General features: G+C 34.9%; 2 protein-coding genes across 2 annotated transcripts; both read right to left on the minus strand.

The window, feature by feature from the left end:
- Window positions 1–8,171: 8,171 nt before the first annotated feature.
- Window positions 8,172–10,405, minus strand: LOC115440357 (catalase-2-like). The gene is made up of 2 exons (XM_030164621.2): window positions 10,271–10,405; window positions 8,172–9,692 (listed from the first exon to the last, which is right to left on the minus strand). Exons 1-2 carry the CDS (start codon window positions 10,403–10,405, stop codon window positions 8,199–8,201), a joined length of 1,629 nt encoding a protein of 542 aa, XP_030020481.1. The 3' UTR covers window positions 8,172–8,198.
- A 1,436-nt stretch (window positions 10,406–11,841) lies between these two features.
- LOC115440356 (catalase-2-like) lies at window positions 11,842–14,537 on the minus strand. Its single transcript, XM_030164620.2, has 2 exons — window positions 14,406–14,537; window positions 11,842–13,670 (listed from the first exon to the last, which is right to left on the minus strand). Exons 1-2 carry the CDS (start codon window positions 14,535–14,537, stop codon window positions 12,177–12,179), a joined length of 1,626 nt encoding a protein of 541 aa, XP_030020480.2. The 3' UTR covers window positions 11,842–12,176.
- Window positions 14,538–17,768: the final 3,231 nt, after the last annotated feature.

Below are 17,768 nucleotides of genomic sequence, written 5' to 3' on the forward strand. Positions count from 1 at the left end.
GCAGATAATGTATAGTACTTCCTCCCTTATTCGTCGTTGTTTTTACCCACTCAAATATGCAAAACACGTTTTCAAATACGTGAATGAAATTTATTTGACATTTAGTTTAATTTTTAATATCGGCTTTACTTCTTACATCACCCCTTTAAAAGATTCAGTCTTGCGTAAAGCACTAAATATTAACAAAAATAAACCCGACTTGAAAATCGAACCCGTTAAAACAGCTGTGGGCAGAGATTAGTCTAATAACCCGTAAATTAAATAACAATTCAACAAATTTGTATTGTTTTACTTAAAACGAACAATACTTTTAGCAAAGTATAATCCAAGGAAGACTGTTTGAACTCCTACGCGCCTGCTTTTACAACAAAAGGCACTGTATTAACTTGAAAAGGGTTTTATAGAGGTTAATTATAAAATAGATTATTTAAACAGGTATTACACCCACGCAAAAAAATGTTATTAACGGCTTACGTTTTTTATAATTTTAATTCAATTATTTTCTACAAGTATATGTGTATATATTATTAAAGGAATGTCCTCTAGTATACATATATCAATACCTATATTATAATATTTTGTATCAATATGAAGTACGTTAAATGTACTTGTTTCCTGCCAATTCTATCCTATTAATGATGAAAGTGTAAGAGAAATTTTGATTAAGGGATGACGGATGACTATTTGCGGTTTTTCCATTTACTTCTATCTTAGAAATGAGTTATTTAAATGATTAAGCAAATAGCTCAAATTCTGCAAAAACTTAATGACTCATTTTATCCCGCAAATCACACAATGTAACTCTTATTTCGAGAAATTCTTTTACACGGACGGAACCGCGTTCCATAACTAGTGCAACAAGTTGTGACAATTGTACATCGTTGACCGTTGACTCGCACAAATGATCAGGGCCCTTATTCTGTATGATAGTGTAAGCGCGTAACGCGGCCGTGTCATGTTATCTTCGAGAAATGTGCGTGGAATGGTATTCTGTAAGCCAAATCTCTATAGTCCTAAACATGACGCGTTGTGTTGCGTGCTTGTTACGCACTGTCAAAATAACGTGTGAGATAGAGAATAAGGGCCCAGCAAGTCATCGTCCAATTGGCAATTATTTGAATTGGTTTTTGGCAATTGTTACGAAATGACCATCGCAGAAATTAAAATTATTACAATATATTTATCTATGTACTTCCTTTGAAGCTAATGAGTTTAGTACTCTACTTTGCAGTATTAGGTCAATTGTGTATATTTCTTTTTTATTTTACCTTATTTGTGAAATAACAGAATACAATTTTACGAACTGATGCGATCGAAACCTCTCTAGTAAAGAAAATTATTAGTGATGCAATTTTTTATAATTAACATAATTCAAAGGGAATTTACTACATAACGAAAACCTTAATTATTCGCGACTAAGCACCATAACACATGTCGGGTTGTAGTAATATATAAATAATTACCAATCTTTATTAAGTATATTAATTAACGCGATAACCCAAACAAATAAATAATCAATAATTTTATCATGAATTAAATAAAAATATCTTCAGTATATTATGCCACATAATTTATGCTTCTTCAAAATACATAGACAGTCGCAGACCACACAAAAAATATCTTTTCATTTAAAATTTTAAACGTTATGCATAACAGCTGATTTGAAACGGCACTTCAGTTAGCCAGAGACGAGTCTGAATAATTTTACAGCTCTCAGCTAATTTTACTAAAAGCCGTTGCGAAATAATAAAATTACTAGCCTTAGGTCTCGCTGTCTGGACCGGCATTCGATGAACGTGTATTTGAATTATTTGGCGATGTTTATTTCTCGGAATATATATTTAACCTATACGTATAGTGTTTTCTTTTAAATTATAATTGTAACTAGTCTCTTCGCCGCGTCCCGAAATGTAATTACTTATGACCTGTATTCACAAACAATACTAAGACTCATAGCGCGCTCGAAGGCAAATTGTCGCTAATTTCATGGTTTTCTTAGGCTTAATTCAGCTTTGTATATTTGACACCCAACTGTGGTTGTTTCTTAATGTTAGTTATTTGCAGCGCCCTTTTTACTAAGCAGTGTGAAACCTGTCATTCCATAGGCATTGAGAAACAGATTGGCCAATACTTGGATAAGGAACGTTTTTGATTAATTTTAGCATTTTTTTTTTGCTCTGTAGTTACAGAGATTTTCCCTATAAAGGGACAAAAAAGGCATTTCACCCCTTTAAGTTAATGACAATATACATGCCGCTATGAATATATAAATCATATTAAATAATATTATAATACTTATGCTTACAAATGAATATAGTTAAAAAAAATGCGAGACACCAAAACGTTTATCAATCACAAAGTTTAAAAAAGATAAGTTAATATATTTCACATAATCGCCCAAAAGTCACTATTTTTAAAATAAATGAAACTTACGAACGATATTATCGTTGCTCAAAATAACTAAATCCCATTTGAATTCCATTTTATAAAGATGATTTAGATGTATTAAACTAACTCCTCCACTTTTCTATCCCATCGAAAGTTATTTCAATCGATCGGACCTTGACCGAAGCCAATGACAGACAATTATTAAAGAAAAAAGTTATTGAAACGGCTGAAACTAAAAATAGAAAGTTACATCGCGATCGAATCAAATTTAAATACAGATTTAAACGGCTTTGCATTTGGATTTTTGATTGCAATTATTTTATATCATAGGTTACGTTTTATTTTAAGGGATTATTCATTTACATTACATACAAGTTGCATTAAATTGTGTCTTCTGGAAGTTATTAATAAGACATAAAGGTGTTGTCGACTTGTACTTTAGCACTTTCATCAACTCGATAATAGTGTGGTTTTTCAGCCTTGCTATTATAATCGCCTGAGCTTGACTTCTTTAAATAATTTTCCATACGACAATTCATTTCTAAACAATCACTATCAGCTATTTAGTTAGGTAGCCATTTGTAAGCTAATACACTATGCATTAGTTAAACGATGTATTTAAAGCAATTGTCAATGAATCTGCTGTTGATAACTTTTGCAAATTAATTGAGGCGACTATCAATTTATATTATACGACAAAATATTGACAGATTTTATGTAACTCATGCAATAGTAGATGACGTTTGCACGGTGGCTATTCCAAAATATAACATTTTTTATACTGCACTCTCACTATTCTATTGGACCCCGCTCCACTTACCATCTTTGGAAAGTGGAGTGGAGTCCAATAGAATGTCGACTGGCGAGAGACGATCACCCGTCGGCAGTCGACACAATTATGCCGGCCTATTGGAACCGGGTTGATGCCGGAACACGACACACTTATATAAGCCACTATGATTAAACAATTAATTTAGGAACTACGCGTTTACCACTGCGTGAAACCTTCACGATTTACCCAAAACTTGGCAGTCATCTGATTTATGCTTTAGACTTCAATTCCGACTGAAACACGAATGTCTACTTCTAAACTTAGCATGTTAATTATCAATATGAATCACTTTAGAGTTTTGTTTTGATATTATTACTCAATATTGGCGAAATCACTGATGGACAAACGATGGGAGCCATAATATATAAGAAGAAGTATAAATATTATCAATAATCTTTTAATAGCGTCTGTATTTTTCATTTTATGCATGTCGAATCTTTATCTTCATTCAATTGTACGATAAATTATTTTTTCTAAGTAAATGACGCCAATAAACATATACAAACATAAGAGTATAATTATAGAAGAGAATAAAACATTTAAATACGCCAAAACATTTAAATCATACATTTTATAATGAGAAGCATCCCATTTTAACATAAAAATACGAAATTAAAAACAAAAACGAACATTTCAAACGAAACGTGTGAAAAAAATCTCCCAAACATTTTGTATTCCACTCAGACGGCATTATGCAACGACTATTTATACGAACAGAGAGAACCCACATAAATACATAGAGCTGACGTCCACGCTTCCAACTTCCACTAGAGTGGACGCAGGGTGGGGCCAGGAGGAAGGGGGAGGTTTTCCGAAACAACTGGCACGGAACAGGCCTCCGCTTATAGACCCCTATTTACATAATCTGACGGATCGGTACAGCCACGTGTATAAGTGAAAAGAAAACAATAAAATCTATTTATATATAGCGGTATTTATACTAATAGAGATATATTATTTTGTGACAAGACTTCGCACTTACCTTCTGGGATGACTGCACTATATTATAATAATAATGTAATAATATCAGCCCTGTATTATATACTTGCCCACTGCTGAGCACGGGCCTCCTCTACTACTGAGAGGGATTAGGCCTTAGTCCACCACCCTGGCCTAGTGCGGATTGGTAGACTTCACACACCCTCGAAATTCCTATAGAGAACTTTTCAGGTGTGCAGGTTTCCTCACGATGTTTTCCTTCACCGTTAAAGTAAGCGATAATTCACAAAGAATACACACATGATTTTTTAGAAAAATCAGAGGTGTGTGCCCTTGGGATTTGAACCTGCGGACATTCGTCTCGGCAGTCCGTTCCACAACCAACTAGGCTATCGCCGCTTAGGGCACTATATTACTGTGTTATATTTATATTTCTTCTGAAACTGCAAATTGGTCTTTTTTATAAGCAGGGTACAGTCGATAATATCAACGAAAAAGTTGTGTTCCTCTTTAGGCGCGAGAATCGTCCAGGATAGGTACACCGGCTAATTCTAGAGAAGGACTTTGAAAGGCGCCACTATTTTGACTTGATACTAAGGGTACAAATATTTGTAAGTATTAACGTGTTTTGTGTGTGACAGTACAGTCACCCACATAAGTAGGTGAAAATATTCAAAATTGTTCTTATCAACACTTTTTTCTTAACAAAAATAAAATATAAGACGTTTACTTTATTTGCCAGAAAAAAACTTTCAATTTAATTTAACGTGTGCGATTTGAAGTTTTAAATTTGTTCAGCTACTTTTGTGGCTGACTGTACGTAAACAGTGGTGTGACTCGATTGACGCAGTGTACGACGCCTTGTTATATACACGACGTACCCGCGACTTCGGTTGCGTTTGCAAATTTTAGATTATGACGATACTAGATCGTCGTCCATGATTTGACCTCTTCCAAAGATTTCCTCAAACCGACATTACTATAGAGAAACCCATAGATTTATGTACCATCCTATGGAAATATTAAGTCGACGCTCATTTTTTAGGTTGTCAAACTTCCCTTGATCTGATACGAAGAGGTAACCAAGCAATAATGATTTCTTATGTTTACGCGAATGGTAGACATTGAAATAAATATATTTTGCGGATTTTAACGCGGTTTTTATATTATAATTTTCTCTCAACGTTTCGAAGACTGCAGCTTTCGTGATAACAGGGTGGGCTGAGCTGTTGGTCATCCGAAAAGTCAATGTTACAATATCTACCAAGATTTCACAATTATATAATTATTGTTTAAAAACTATAAAAAATCTTTTACGAAATAGTTTTTTTTAACAACGCATTGATCGAGAGTCCAGGGCCGCCAGACTTTACTTATTTTCTGAAAAACAAAATGTCTGGGATTACGTAATGGTAATAGGTACCTTTAATGTATGAGTACACGCTAGTTTGTGCTGACGGTAAAACAGGTATAAGTGCTAAAGTTTCTTAAAAATATTACTCACTGTTTTTAAAGTCAGAATGCTGATACATACAGATGTTTAAGAAAATATTGTTAAAAGTTAATACTCAATACTGCGAGACACTTTCCATGGACGGAAAATTCCTCCAGACGCTTTAAATAAATTCTATTATTTAATATCGAACTATTGAGCTGTTTCCCTTCTCCCACGTACTGTCCAATGGTCGCCAGATTTTTGCCGGCCCATTCCTAGTTACACTATTTTTCTAGAATATAAATAAAAATTCCATCATTTAATATCGAACAATTGAGCTGTTTCCCTTCTCCCACGTACTCCCCAATGGTCGCCGGATTTTTGCCGGCCTATTCCTAGTTACTACTACACTATTTTTCTAAAATATAAAATTAAAAACAATGAAAGCCGAATGATACTGTTTGTACTATATGGCAACTCTTCATTGTTTTTCTGAACCGAGATAAATCTTTCATTTCAATTTGAGGCTTAGAGGGACGCTGCCTCCGACCATTATTTTTATCAAGGGATCGACGTCGCACAGTGAAATATCACTCGGAGAAATATTTACTTTAAAGTGCCAGCTTTGGTATCAAGAATATTGAACTAAGCAATTCCATAAAATTACGTGAGTGTGAGTACTTTAGACTCTAGTAATCAAGTTGAAAGTTGAATTCACAAACACACACATACACATTCATGTTAAAAATCGCTGATGGGGTAAGCAGAGGCGCAACTGGTACACCCACTTTCCACTGTGTGTATTCCGCCCCATGGTGTAATAAAGGGGTGAGTGTATCTTAGGCACTAATTCCAGACTCGGGGCTGATACTCAGTAGAATAAACCAATAACACTTTGCCTGATCCGGGGATTGAACCCTAGTCTTCAGCACTGCAGTCGTACCGTAATACAACTACACCACCAAAGCAGTCAGACTGCAAACAATTTTACTTTATAACGTTAGTGAAACTATTACAATATTTTGGCTTTAGTGAAAAAATACTTCATTTACTTCAGTCTGAGAAAAAGTAGTAGTCAAGAGAGCGATGGAACGAGCTACCAGGACAAAAGTCGCCTCAGGGCATACTCCTCTTACTGCACAAAGTCGTGTGTATTCATACTAATTATTGTTAAATACGTTACGAATCCTGCAAAAATCTCATATTCCTACATAAGATTTTAGTAGTTATGTGAAGTCGATCAAACTGCATTGGAGCATAGATTTGGCAATCGATAAGCCTAATCTACCCATTAATACAAATCTTATTTTCACGTATGGGACGGTGAGTAAAACAAGAATGACAATTGGGGCCGTGTGTGCAAATTTAAAAACTACCAAACATTATGAATTAAAGTATTACGTGATTTTACAAAATAAAAACAGTTGCCAAATCCACATAACCTTTAAAACTGATTCGTAACATTCGCAAGTTGATAAAGTTTTTTACATCGATGCAAGAAGCTAACAGGTGCAGGTTTATTTTCGTGCAAGCAACACGAAAAACACTCATATCATTTTTATTTATACACTGTCTACGCTGTACATGTAGATGCTGTAAAAATAGATTTGTCAGTTTATTTATGTTCGCGCTGATGTTATTTCCTGCATTCCCGTCAATGAGTATTACCGACGCATCTTGTAATATACGGACGTCTTGTGCGATATTTTCGATCGTTTCTTTATATCTGTATATTGGAGTTTATTTTAAATGTAGTCGTGTGATTCTTAATAGGGCCACATAAACAAATTTCGAAATACTTATTACTGGTGAATAAATTATAAGGAATACAATTTGTATACATTATAATGTTAGACACGAAAGGTAGTAAAATAAAACTTGTCTGGGTCAAGCGAAAACCTTCAATAAATAATGGCCGTAGTGAATTAGCTTTCGATACTAAAACACTGCAAGGTCTGTTACATACTATAATGACCGTAAATACTGAAGCCATAGCTGATCTTGAGGGAAATAATATGAATACAAAGACATACAAGTGAGGAAACGAGGCTGCGAAAATCGATGTAGCCGAAAGTTTGAACTAAATTAAAATGTGCTTGTTTATTTGTTATGCACACACCTTTACCTATACATCTTTACTTTTCAAAGCTCTGATCATAAAATTTTGCATATAACGACATATATAATAAGAATTCATTCAATAAATCTTCATTCAGTCCCCCTTTATATCAATGTGCGGCCCCCACTATAAAAGCAAAGGTCTATACGGAATAGAAAGATAAAAAATAATATTTGAAGAAGGTTTTTAATTATTCTGCCATATCGTATAAACTATTACCAATTCAGTCACAAGTTGCCCTTACATCTTTATTCAACTAATAGTACATTCATCGAAACAATTAAATATGGGAGCGCATAATTAAAATTGTCTTTTTACACATGTATGAGTTAGTATTACAAGCTTAAAAGTAAGATTGAATTCTTATATAATACTAATAAGAAAAACGGTGATTTTTGTGAATGTTATACAAATATATAAAAAAGTTGAATCTAAACGTTGTTTTACTTAGTATTAAAATATGAAAATCACCATGAACTTTTACCTCAATATTTTGGGTTCAAATTCATTTCGATGCATTGCGCTATTCTTCGAGTCCTTTCAGCTGGATTTATTTTTGCGGCCGCCGCTCTTAAAGCTTCCAAGGAAGCTGTAACACGCCTGCCTAAATCAGCCGAAGTAAGGGTTAGCACTCTCAATGTATTATTTAGCACAGACGGCACAACATTTTGGAGACTAGAAGCGATATTATCAGCGACTCGTTGTCTATGTGCATCATCCTCTAAAACATTATGGTAGAAGTCATTGGACGGCTCTAAATCTTCAGCTTGGCTTTCCAGAATTAACAGCGTCTCTTTGGGTCGGGATTCATCCACGTACGGTACTGGCCCATTGAATGTGTTGGGGTAGTAGTTCGGCGCATCTTTCATGTTGTCTCTCAGTGGTGGAACACCGTCACGGTTGTAAGTTCTCTCATATCTGGGCATGTTGACTTCGATTTTGTTGTGATTGACACCTAATCGGTAATTTTGTGTATCTGGATAGAATATTCTTCGAGCTTTGAATATATAGTCCTGTGGTCCCGATATACCAGGCACTAAATTACCAGGATTATATGCGGCTTGCTCGTTATCTTTGAAATTGTTTTCGACGCGACGATTAATGACCACGCGACCAACTTCAACTGTGTGATATGTTCCTCTTTTCCACAAACGCGTTACATCAAACGGATCGTAATCGATATTTTTTATATCATTCAGTGACATGACATCCATTTCTAGCCTCCAGGCCGGGTAATTTTTTTCAGCAATGGCATTATACAAGTCTCTGCTGTAATAATCCTGATCTTGTGCAGCGATCGCCATAGCTTGTATAGTGGTAAGATTGTCCTGGCCTTGCTCTGATATGAAGTTAAACTTCACGTAGTATCTATCTCCTTGCTTATTATATATTTCATAAGTATGTGCTGGGAATATATTCATCTTTCTATATCCATTCGGAATGCCAACATCTGATTGCAGCCATAACATCGCGTTTAATGACTGTGGCCTGTTGCTTATAAAATCCCAGACCATGGTAAGATCATACAGGTTAGTGCGGGGATTTCTTCTAAAAGCCCGTATAAGCGGTGCAAACATGATGGGATCTCTATAGAAGTAGACCCGTGGCTGTAAACATAAGAAATCTAGATTTCCTTCTCTGGTATACATTTTCATGGATAACCCTTTTAAATCCCTGCCTAGTTCTGGTCCGCCAAGATTCTCTATGGATGTAGAAAATCTTCCTACCAGCGGTGTTTTCTTGCCAACTCCGTTAAAAACATCGGCCTTTGTATATTTAGATACATCGTTGGTTACTTCGAAATATCCATACGCGCCAATTCCCTTTGCATGCACTACCCTTTCTTGAATTCTTTCTCTATCAGCATGCGAGGTCAGTTCGGGATGGAAGTTTCTGTTAAACATTTCAGTATTTAAAGTTACTGTATCTCTTATCTCGACAGGTTCTCCGGAACTAATTGTCAGTAATCCTATAGGTCTCTGAAAAAAGGTAATCACAAATTAATTTAGGGAGTGAATACAAAAACTAAAAATAATTATTTCCTTACAATTTTACACAAATATTGTAAAAATTATTCAATATCCTTATATAATATAATAATTAATATTTGTGTCCTTATTGTGAGGACTAAGGAATCTCGCAGAATAATACCATTATGTAGAGAAGCAAATGGGAGCTGTCCCGAACTAGGTTTTTTACCTAACTGTATAAAAAAGTCAGCGAGCAGTGGACCACTTATTCCTTCGAAATTATCCCTAGGCCAATAGAATGATGCCAATAGAAAAATTCACTACTTACATACCTTTCCACGCAATAATTTGTGTGTATCAAGCCAACACGTGTTTAATTATAAATAGTGCTTTACGTCTGAGAGCAATACAAGAACACACATTGGATGATAATTATGATTTGATGATCATTAGCAGAGTTTTCGACGTGTTCTAATACACAAAAAAAACTCACTTGCTTTACGTTCAATGCGGAAAAATAATGGATTTCAATACGCTGGAAGAAAGAGAAACTTCAATGCTACTTGGTATATAAAAATAATACATACTGGATGCTCCGTTCTAAACTCTTGCAACTGTAGCGATGCCGGGTCTATGGTGTTATTGTAATAGTGATCCTTGTGGTAACAGGATGCTGTATGCAGCACCAAAATCATCCAGAGAACGCGCCTAAACCACTCCATCGTAACTTGCATAATGAAAACCTTTGTGGAGTTTCACTTATGTTAAATTCATAATGATATATATGATCCAGGCTAATTTAAGGATGTTACAAAAAGATAATACCACAAAATGAATATTGATGTGTGTTTTAAATACTTTAACAAATTAATACATTCCTCATAGTCACGCAATGCTCGTGTTTGATTAAAGGTGAAACATCCCCAATTTTGTCCATTATCTAGAATACTTAGAATGTGCGTTTGGCCGTAATTTAGGCACTTTTGCTGTTAATTAAAAGAACAGGCTTGAAAAAATGTCACAGCTTCGTCTGTAATTTTTTTTTATTTTTTATAGAGTAAGTAAAAATAAATTCAGGCATTTATTGGGTTGTATTGAATACGGTTTGAGTGTATAAAAAAATTAAAAAGATATTTTAGTAAGAGTGAAATCTAATAGCAAATATTTAAATTAATTAAGAGTTAAATGTGTTGTTGTAGCTGACGTTATTGGAACAATTCGTACCGCCTGCAGTTTATTTAAATCTTCCGAAGCAGCTCTTGCTCATTATAACACCACATAAATACGCTTATCTTCATTATTATTACACTTTCGGATAAAAGAGTTATCATACACACAAACGCTGTGGTAAGTTGTTGATCCACCATTTTCTTTACCGTTCGTTCTGCAGGACATGACTATAGGAATGTTAAGCCAGTTCCAAACCTACTGCGATGCTCTCCAACAACATTAGTTTTTTCTAAGGCCGGCTCTCTTCCACAACCAGAACATTGAGAATTGACTCAATGATTAGGCGCGTTTTTCATATTTTTCTATATGAAAGCTTCTGTCCCGTTTATAAGTTTATATTGGGATCTTACGACCTTAGACCATCTTACGATTGCCCCCTAACCTATGATTCTCAAGTTATATCTTATGAATTATCTTCTTACTACTAGCGGAGTAACTGTTCAATGCTTTTGAAAAATACACATTCAGATTGCGGAATAAATACCCACATACAATGAGGACTTAAGGGCGGGGGGATCTGTCCTTCAGACCCTAGGTAGATTTCCTGAGGCTCTGAGTCAATTATGACGCAATGCATTACTAAGAAAAATACTATTGTGGTCTATAAAACGGCTACCGAAAAAGGGGGCACTCAAGTAGCTAAGGCGGCCTAGTATACAAAATTACTATGTCCAAAGAACTACGTCTTTACTATAATCTTCACAAGTGCCACGTCATGAGGAAAAATAGAAATGTCTTAACAATTGAGACACAACAAATGGACGCCTTCTATACAATTTTCCTGTTTGAAAAATTTTGTAAAAGGCATGGTGGGTTACTGTTGAATTTTTAGGCTAGGATGATATCGTACCATACCCCAGAAGTTAGTAATTCTTTATTCTCATCTCTTACCCTATATATAAATAAATAAAACTCGTCCTATATAGGCAGGGATAAATAATATAATAAACATAAGAGAGATCCACATAAAGATAATAGTTAAACTAATTTACTACAATTATACAAGATCAATATGCGGGACTAAACTATCTTTTCTAAATAACTCTACAATTAATAAAACAATCATTTGCGCAAGTGTATATTTAAATATATCTAATAGAACTTATTCAGTGAATTAAGTAGTATTACGGACAAGGAATTATGAAAAACTTCATATATTGTTGGGTTTAAATCAAATACAAGTAAATAATATATAAAAGAAAAGCTGAGCTAAAACACATGTACTTAACACCATAATCTGAAATTCATAATGAAATTTCTACCTCAATATTTTGGGTTCATATTCATTTCGAAACATTGCGCAAGTCTTCGGTATCTTTCAGCTGGATCCATTTTCGCCGCCGCTGCTCTTAAAGCTTTCAATGAACTTCTAACACGCCTGCCCAAGTCAGTTGAAGTGAGAGTCAGCACCCTAAGGGTTTTCTTCAACACAGACGGCACTACATTTTGAAGACTAGAAGCGATATTATCAGCCACTCGCTGTCTATGTGCGTCATTCTCTAAAACATTATGGTAAAAGTAATTCGAAGGCTCTAAATCTTCAGTTTGGTTTTCCAGAATCAACAACGACTCCTTGGGTCGACATTCCTCCACATACGGTACTGGGCCATTAAATGTGTTAGGGTAGTAGTTCGGCGCATCCTTCATGTTGGCTCTCAGTGGTGGAACACCGTCACGGTAGTAAGTTCTCTCATATCTGGGCATGTTGACTTCAATTTTGTTGTGATTAACACCTAATCGGTAATTTTGTGTGTCTGGATAGAACATTCTGCGAGCTTTAAAAATAAAGTCCTGTGGTCCCGATATACCAGGTACTAAATTAGCTGGATTGTACGCGGCTTGCTCGTTATCTTTGAAATTATTTTCGACGCGACGATTGATGACCACGCGACCAACTACGATTGTGTGATATGTTCCTTCTTTCCACAGACGCGTTATATCGAACGGATCATAATCAATATTTTTAATATCACTTAATGACATGACATCCATTTCTAACCTCCAGGCCGGGTATTTTTTTTCAGCAATGGCATTATACAAGTCTCTACTGTAATAATCCTGATCCATTGCACTGATGACCATAGCCTGTGCATTGGTGAGATTGTCCTGACCTTGCTCTGATATGAAGTTAAACTTCACGTAGTACCTATCGCCGTGTTTATTATATATTTCATAGGTATGTGCTGGGAATACGTTCATCTTTCTATATCCGTTCGGTATGCCAACATCTGACTGCAACCATAACAAAGCATGTAAGGTTTGAGGTCTATTACTTACGTAATCCCAAACCATGTTGAAATCAAACAAGTTCGTGCGAGGGTTTCTCCTAAAAGACCGTACAATGGGTACAAACATGACAGGATCTTTATATAAGTAGACCCTGGGCTGTAAACACAAGAAATCTAGATTTCCCTCTTTAGTGTACATTTTCATAGCTAATCCTTTCAAAGTTCTGCTTAATTCTGGTCCACCAAGATTCTGTATGGACGTAGAAAATCTGCCTACCAGCGGTGTTTTCTTACCAATTCCATTAAAAACATCGGCCTTTGTATATTTAGATACATCGTTGGTAACTTCGAAATATCCATAGGCACCAACTCCCTTTGCATGCACTAGCCTTTCTTGTATTCTTTCTCTGTCAGCATGCGAAGTCAGCTCCGTATGGAAGTTTCTGTTAAATATTTCAGTATTTAACGTCACCGTGTCTCTTATCTCGACAGGTTCTCCGGAACTAGTTGTCAGTAATCCTATTGGTCTCTATAACAAGAAAATATTAAACATTTCTTTCTGACTTAATATAAAATCCCTAATATTTGTTGTAAAACATTTGATTTTTAAGTGCTGGCTTTTAGAAGGAAATAATCTCATAACAGATTAATTACAGAAGATATGGGTTTTCGCCCGAGGCTCGAATTTGTACCTGACATAGCGCTAAAATTGGCACCTGAATCAAGGGGTTTAAAGATTTGCGGCGACAAGAGGCAACTTGTTCCAATTATTAAAAAAACGTGAGTCATAATAATTATTTGAATGCTATAATTTTACAACTAAAAAACAGTCGTAAAGCTCAAGTAGTCACATGTATTGTACACTCACGATTTAAGTGATGTGGAATGTGCCTTATACATAATATAAAAGTTTAGGGTCCCGGTGAGACGGTAATCCGGCTTAACCGAAGAGAGGTTAGGCGCAAGACCAACGGCTTTAGGTGCTTCCGAGGCTCAAGGGTATCACACCGCCAAGTTCCTGACTCAGAGCTGCGACTGAGTAATTTTTAAGATGGAAAAACCTAGTCACAATTATTTTTGGCCTGACTCGGGATTCGAATCCAGGACCTCAGCCTTATTACTCACACCACGAAACCATTACAACTACGCCACCGAGGCAGTCAAAATTATTTTCAAAATAAGAAGTGTTCCCGATGAGATTTAATTCCTAGGGTATTCAGAAATTCCTTCTCAGTGCTTGTCGAAGTACAACAATGGTACATACCGGATGCTCTGCCCGAAACTCTTCCAACTGTCTTGACACCGGGTCCAAGGTATAATTGTAATAGTAGTCATGGTAGCAGGATGCTCTATGCAGCAAAAAGATTATCCAGTAAACGCACCCAAACCTATGCATTGTAACTTGTATAATGAAATCGTTTATTGAGTTTCTTACATGTAAATTTGTAAAGTGTGGTAATATTATAGAACTGAAAAGTCGGTTTGTTTGTTTGAACGTGCTAATCTCAGGAACTACTAAACCAGTTTTGAAAGATTTCGCAAAAAGGGAGCTACATTACTCAGTCCTGGATTTGTAATTAGGCCGTATAGGGCGCGGTCTATGGGCGGCAGCCTTGTAGGGGCGGCAGATTTCACAAGACGCTCACTAGATTAAATTAATCATTCATTTATTTGACTTTAGTGCCTTCCATAATACAAACAATTGGAAAATTATTAAGTATTTTAGAAACCTACATACATACATAGTTAAAATTACCTACATGGGGCGCGAAAGTAAAGAGGCCTACACTCATAAAAAATATAAATCCGGCACTGTTATTCCTGACGCTATTTTTTTATCTCGGGACAATATTTAGCCGGTAAAATCTTTATCACGCGGGCGGAGTCGCAATCAAAGGCTAGTAAATTATAATACAGAGTGTCCCGAAAGTCACGCAAAATATGAGTGTTATGGCATTTGTACAACAAAACCCTAGCAACTGGGTAATAAGTATCTATCCATATTATTATATATAGCTGAAGAGTTTGTTTGTTTGAACGCGCTAATATCAGGAATTATAAGTTCGAATAGAAAAAATATTTTAGTGTTAGAAAGTTAGTTTATCGAGGAAGGCTATAGGGTATTATACATCATCACTCAATGACGAAAATTAGGAGCGAAGCAGTTATAAAAAAAATGCAAAAAAAGGAAAATTCATTCCGTTTGAGGGCTTCCATTGCGTTCACTGAGTAAACGGTTAAAACCATGAATTAATTATATATGACAGAAATGTTAAAAAAGTTCTAAACAAATATATAATAAAACAAAATCGCCTTCCGCATCTACCCATCTGAACGCGTGAAACTCAAAAACTACGCAACGGATTTAGATTAAATTTAGTATGAGATACTTGCAACCTTGGGAAAAACATAAGCTACTTTCTATCCAGGAAAAATATGCGTGACTTTATAACGGAAAACTTTATGCCAAAAAAACTTTGTCACGCGGGCGAAGCCGCAGGCAAAACCTAGTTCCATAATAACTATAGAAGTCCTGCAAGTCACTCCAAACAAGGCATCGCGGCCTAACCTGAGGTTGTTACTGAAATTCCGGAAAATCGATTCTGCAAAATTCTACTCTAAGAAGATCCTATTTAGTTCTTCTTTTGGTGAGAGTTGGGCATTTCTAGAAGCAGTCTACAAACAGGGAAAAAATATGTTGCGTTTAATTGCATGTACAACAGTGAAACATATTACCCACGCACAACGAAGTAAATCTTAGAAAAACAACCATTTGATGCAAATATCTCAAAGAAAAGGCAAATTTAATTACTAAAAGCCATTTAGCAACACGATATTTTATATTTAACCCTACTTTATACACTTTAGTAAATATAAAAAATAAAATCAGGTTTTAATTAAAAAACTGGGTTTTCTACCAAATTGTGAGTGGATTTTGAAACATCCTTTATACGTTTTGATTATATTAAGACTCTATGAGAGACTTAATACCATAAATTATTATGGATGTGTTATATTCCATAATTACTATAACAAAATCCTAAACAACTTAGTCACGCAAACCTGCAATTAAATGATCAAAAGTCAATTTTATCTTATTATCGAAAATTATTAAAATTAGTTAATTATCTGTAATTTATGCACTATTGTTATTAAATAAAAATAAAGCATGTTTTCCACAATATCCAAAGAAATTTAGTTATATATTTTACAATAAATATGCGATACGATCAAAGAAATTCAGACAATAATTGAATCACATTACAGTCTCTCTCCCGGCGCGTGACGATAATCTTGTTCCAATATTTCGTACCTGCGATCTCGCAGTAGATTCTGTAGTCTAAGCTAATTCAAACGTTATTCACGTACTTATTTCTTCAGCAATAAGATATATAATCTTGTGTATTGTTTTAGATGAAGTAACATACACAAACGATAGTGTTAGGTTGTTGATCAATCTTTGTTTTTGTTCTTTTTGTCACGACAATTACAGAAATCTAATGCAGGATCCAAATCAATTTTGTTGCAGGCTAATAATCATTTTAACTGGTCTTGGTTTTATGTAGAAATGGAATCGTAGTCTTTCAATTTCGTATATAAGTTATGTAACAGACCAACCATTATTGGTATACAAATTCCATTATTATTATCAATATTTTATTTATTTACATTAATATTCACTTAAAAGTTTTATACCCATAAATTGATCGCTTACCTGGTGTTCTAATTTAATTCTAGCAGTTTTCAGTAGTAAGATCGACCGTCACATTTACCTACCTACTTCTAGCATCCTCATCATTATATCGACCACACCAACAAAAACACTATATCCTACTCTCATATTAATGTTGTTTCAGATGCAATACTCAATTATAAATACTGAACAATAACTTTCAAAATTCAATCTCAGATAACAATTTGTTACGCGCCACTAGCCGATGACATCGGGCGTTTCCGGAAGTATTCGGCTGCGCGAGCAGGCTGGCAGAAGAGAAGATATGTGACGCGGCGACTATTCTATTATTCTCTCTGATTGGACGTTGTCAAAAAAATGTCTAAAATTGTATTCTGTAATTATTTTGCTAATATAATGTTTACTGTAAAAAGAGCGTTTAACAAATTATATTACAAGAGCATGATTTAAAAACAGTAATTTATATGACATTCCCTGAAAATCCCATACGCATGAACAAATTCATGAAATCCAAAGTTACCTTTAATTTCACGTTTTATTTTTTTATCGTATTCTCAGTTTTTATAGCTCGTCTCTAACATATAATCGATAATTATCACTACATATAATGAATGCATAATGGGTTCATTGCAATAAATCAATAACAAATTATAATGTATTTCACTCTAGCCGAAATACCGAAAAACAATTAAAAGCAGTCAGCAAATTATATAAACGGTCATATCGACTCCTCACGTGTCGTATTAGTTAAAAAATGTGTTCTATCTCTCACGACATTATCACGAATTGTGATATTAAGCTCACCATACGTTTCCTTCAGTTCTTCTCCTTTTCAGTTACTATTTGCCGTAAGTAATAAAAATTCACGTTCGAAGTAAAAAAATACTTATTCCGATAGCAATAGAAGTAGTGTTTCAAAACTCCTCATTTATC

Source organism: Manduca sexta, chromosome 19 (genome assembly GCF_014839805.1).
Source record: "Manduca sexta isolate Smith_Timp_Sample1 chromosome 19, JHU_Msex_v1.0, whole genome shotgun sequence".
NCBI classification, from domain to species: Eukaryota; Metazoa; Arthropoda; class Insecta; order Lepidoptera; family Sphingidae; genus Manduca; species Manduca sexta.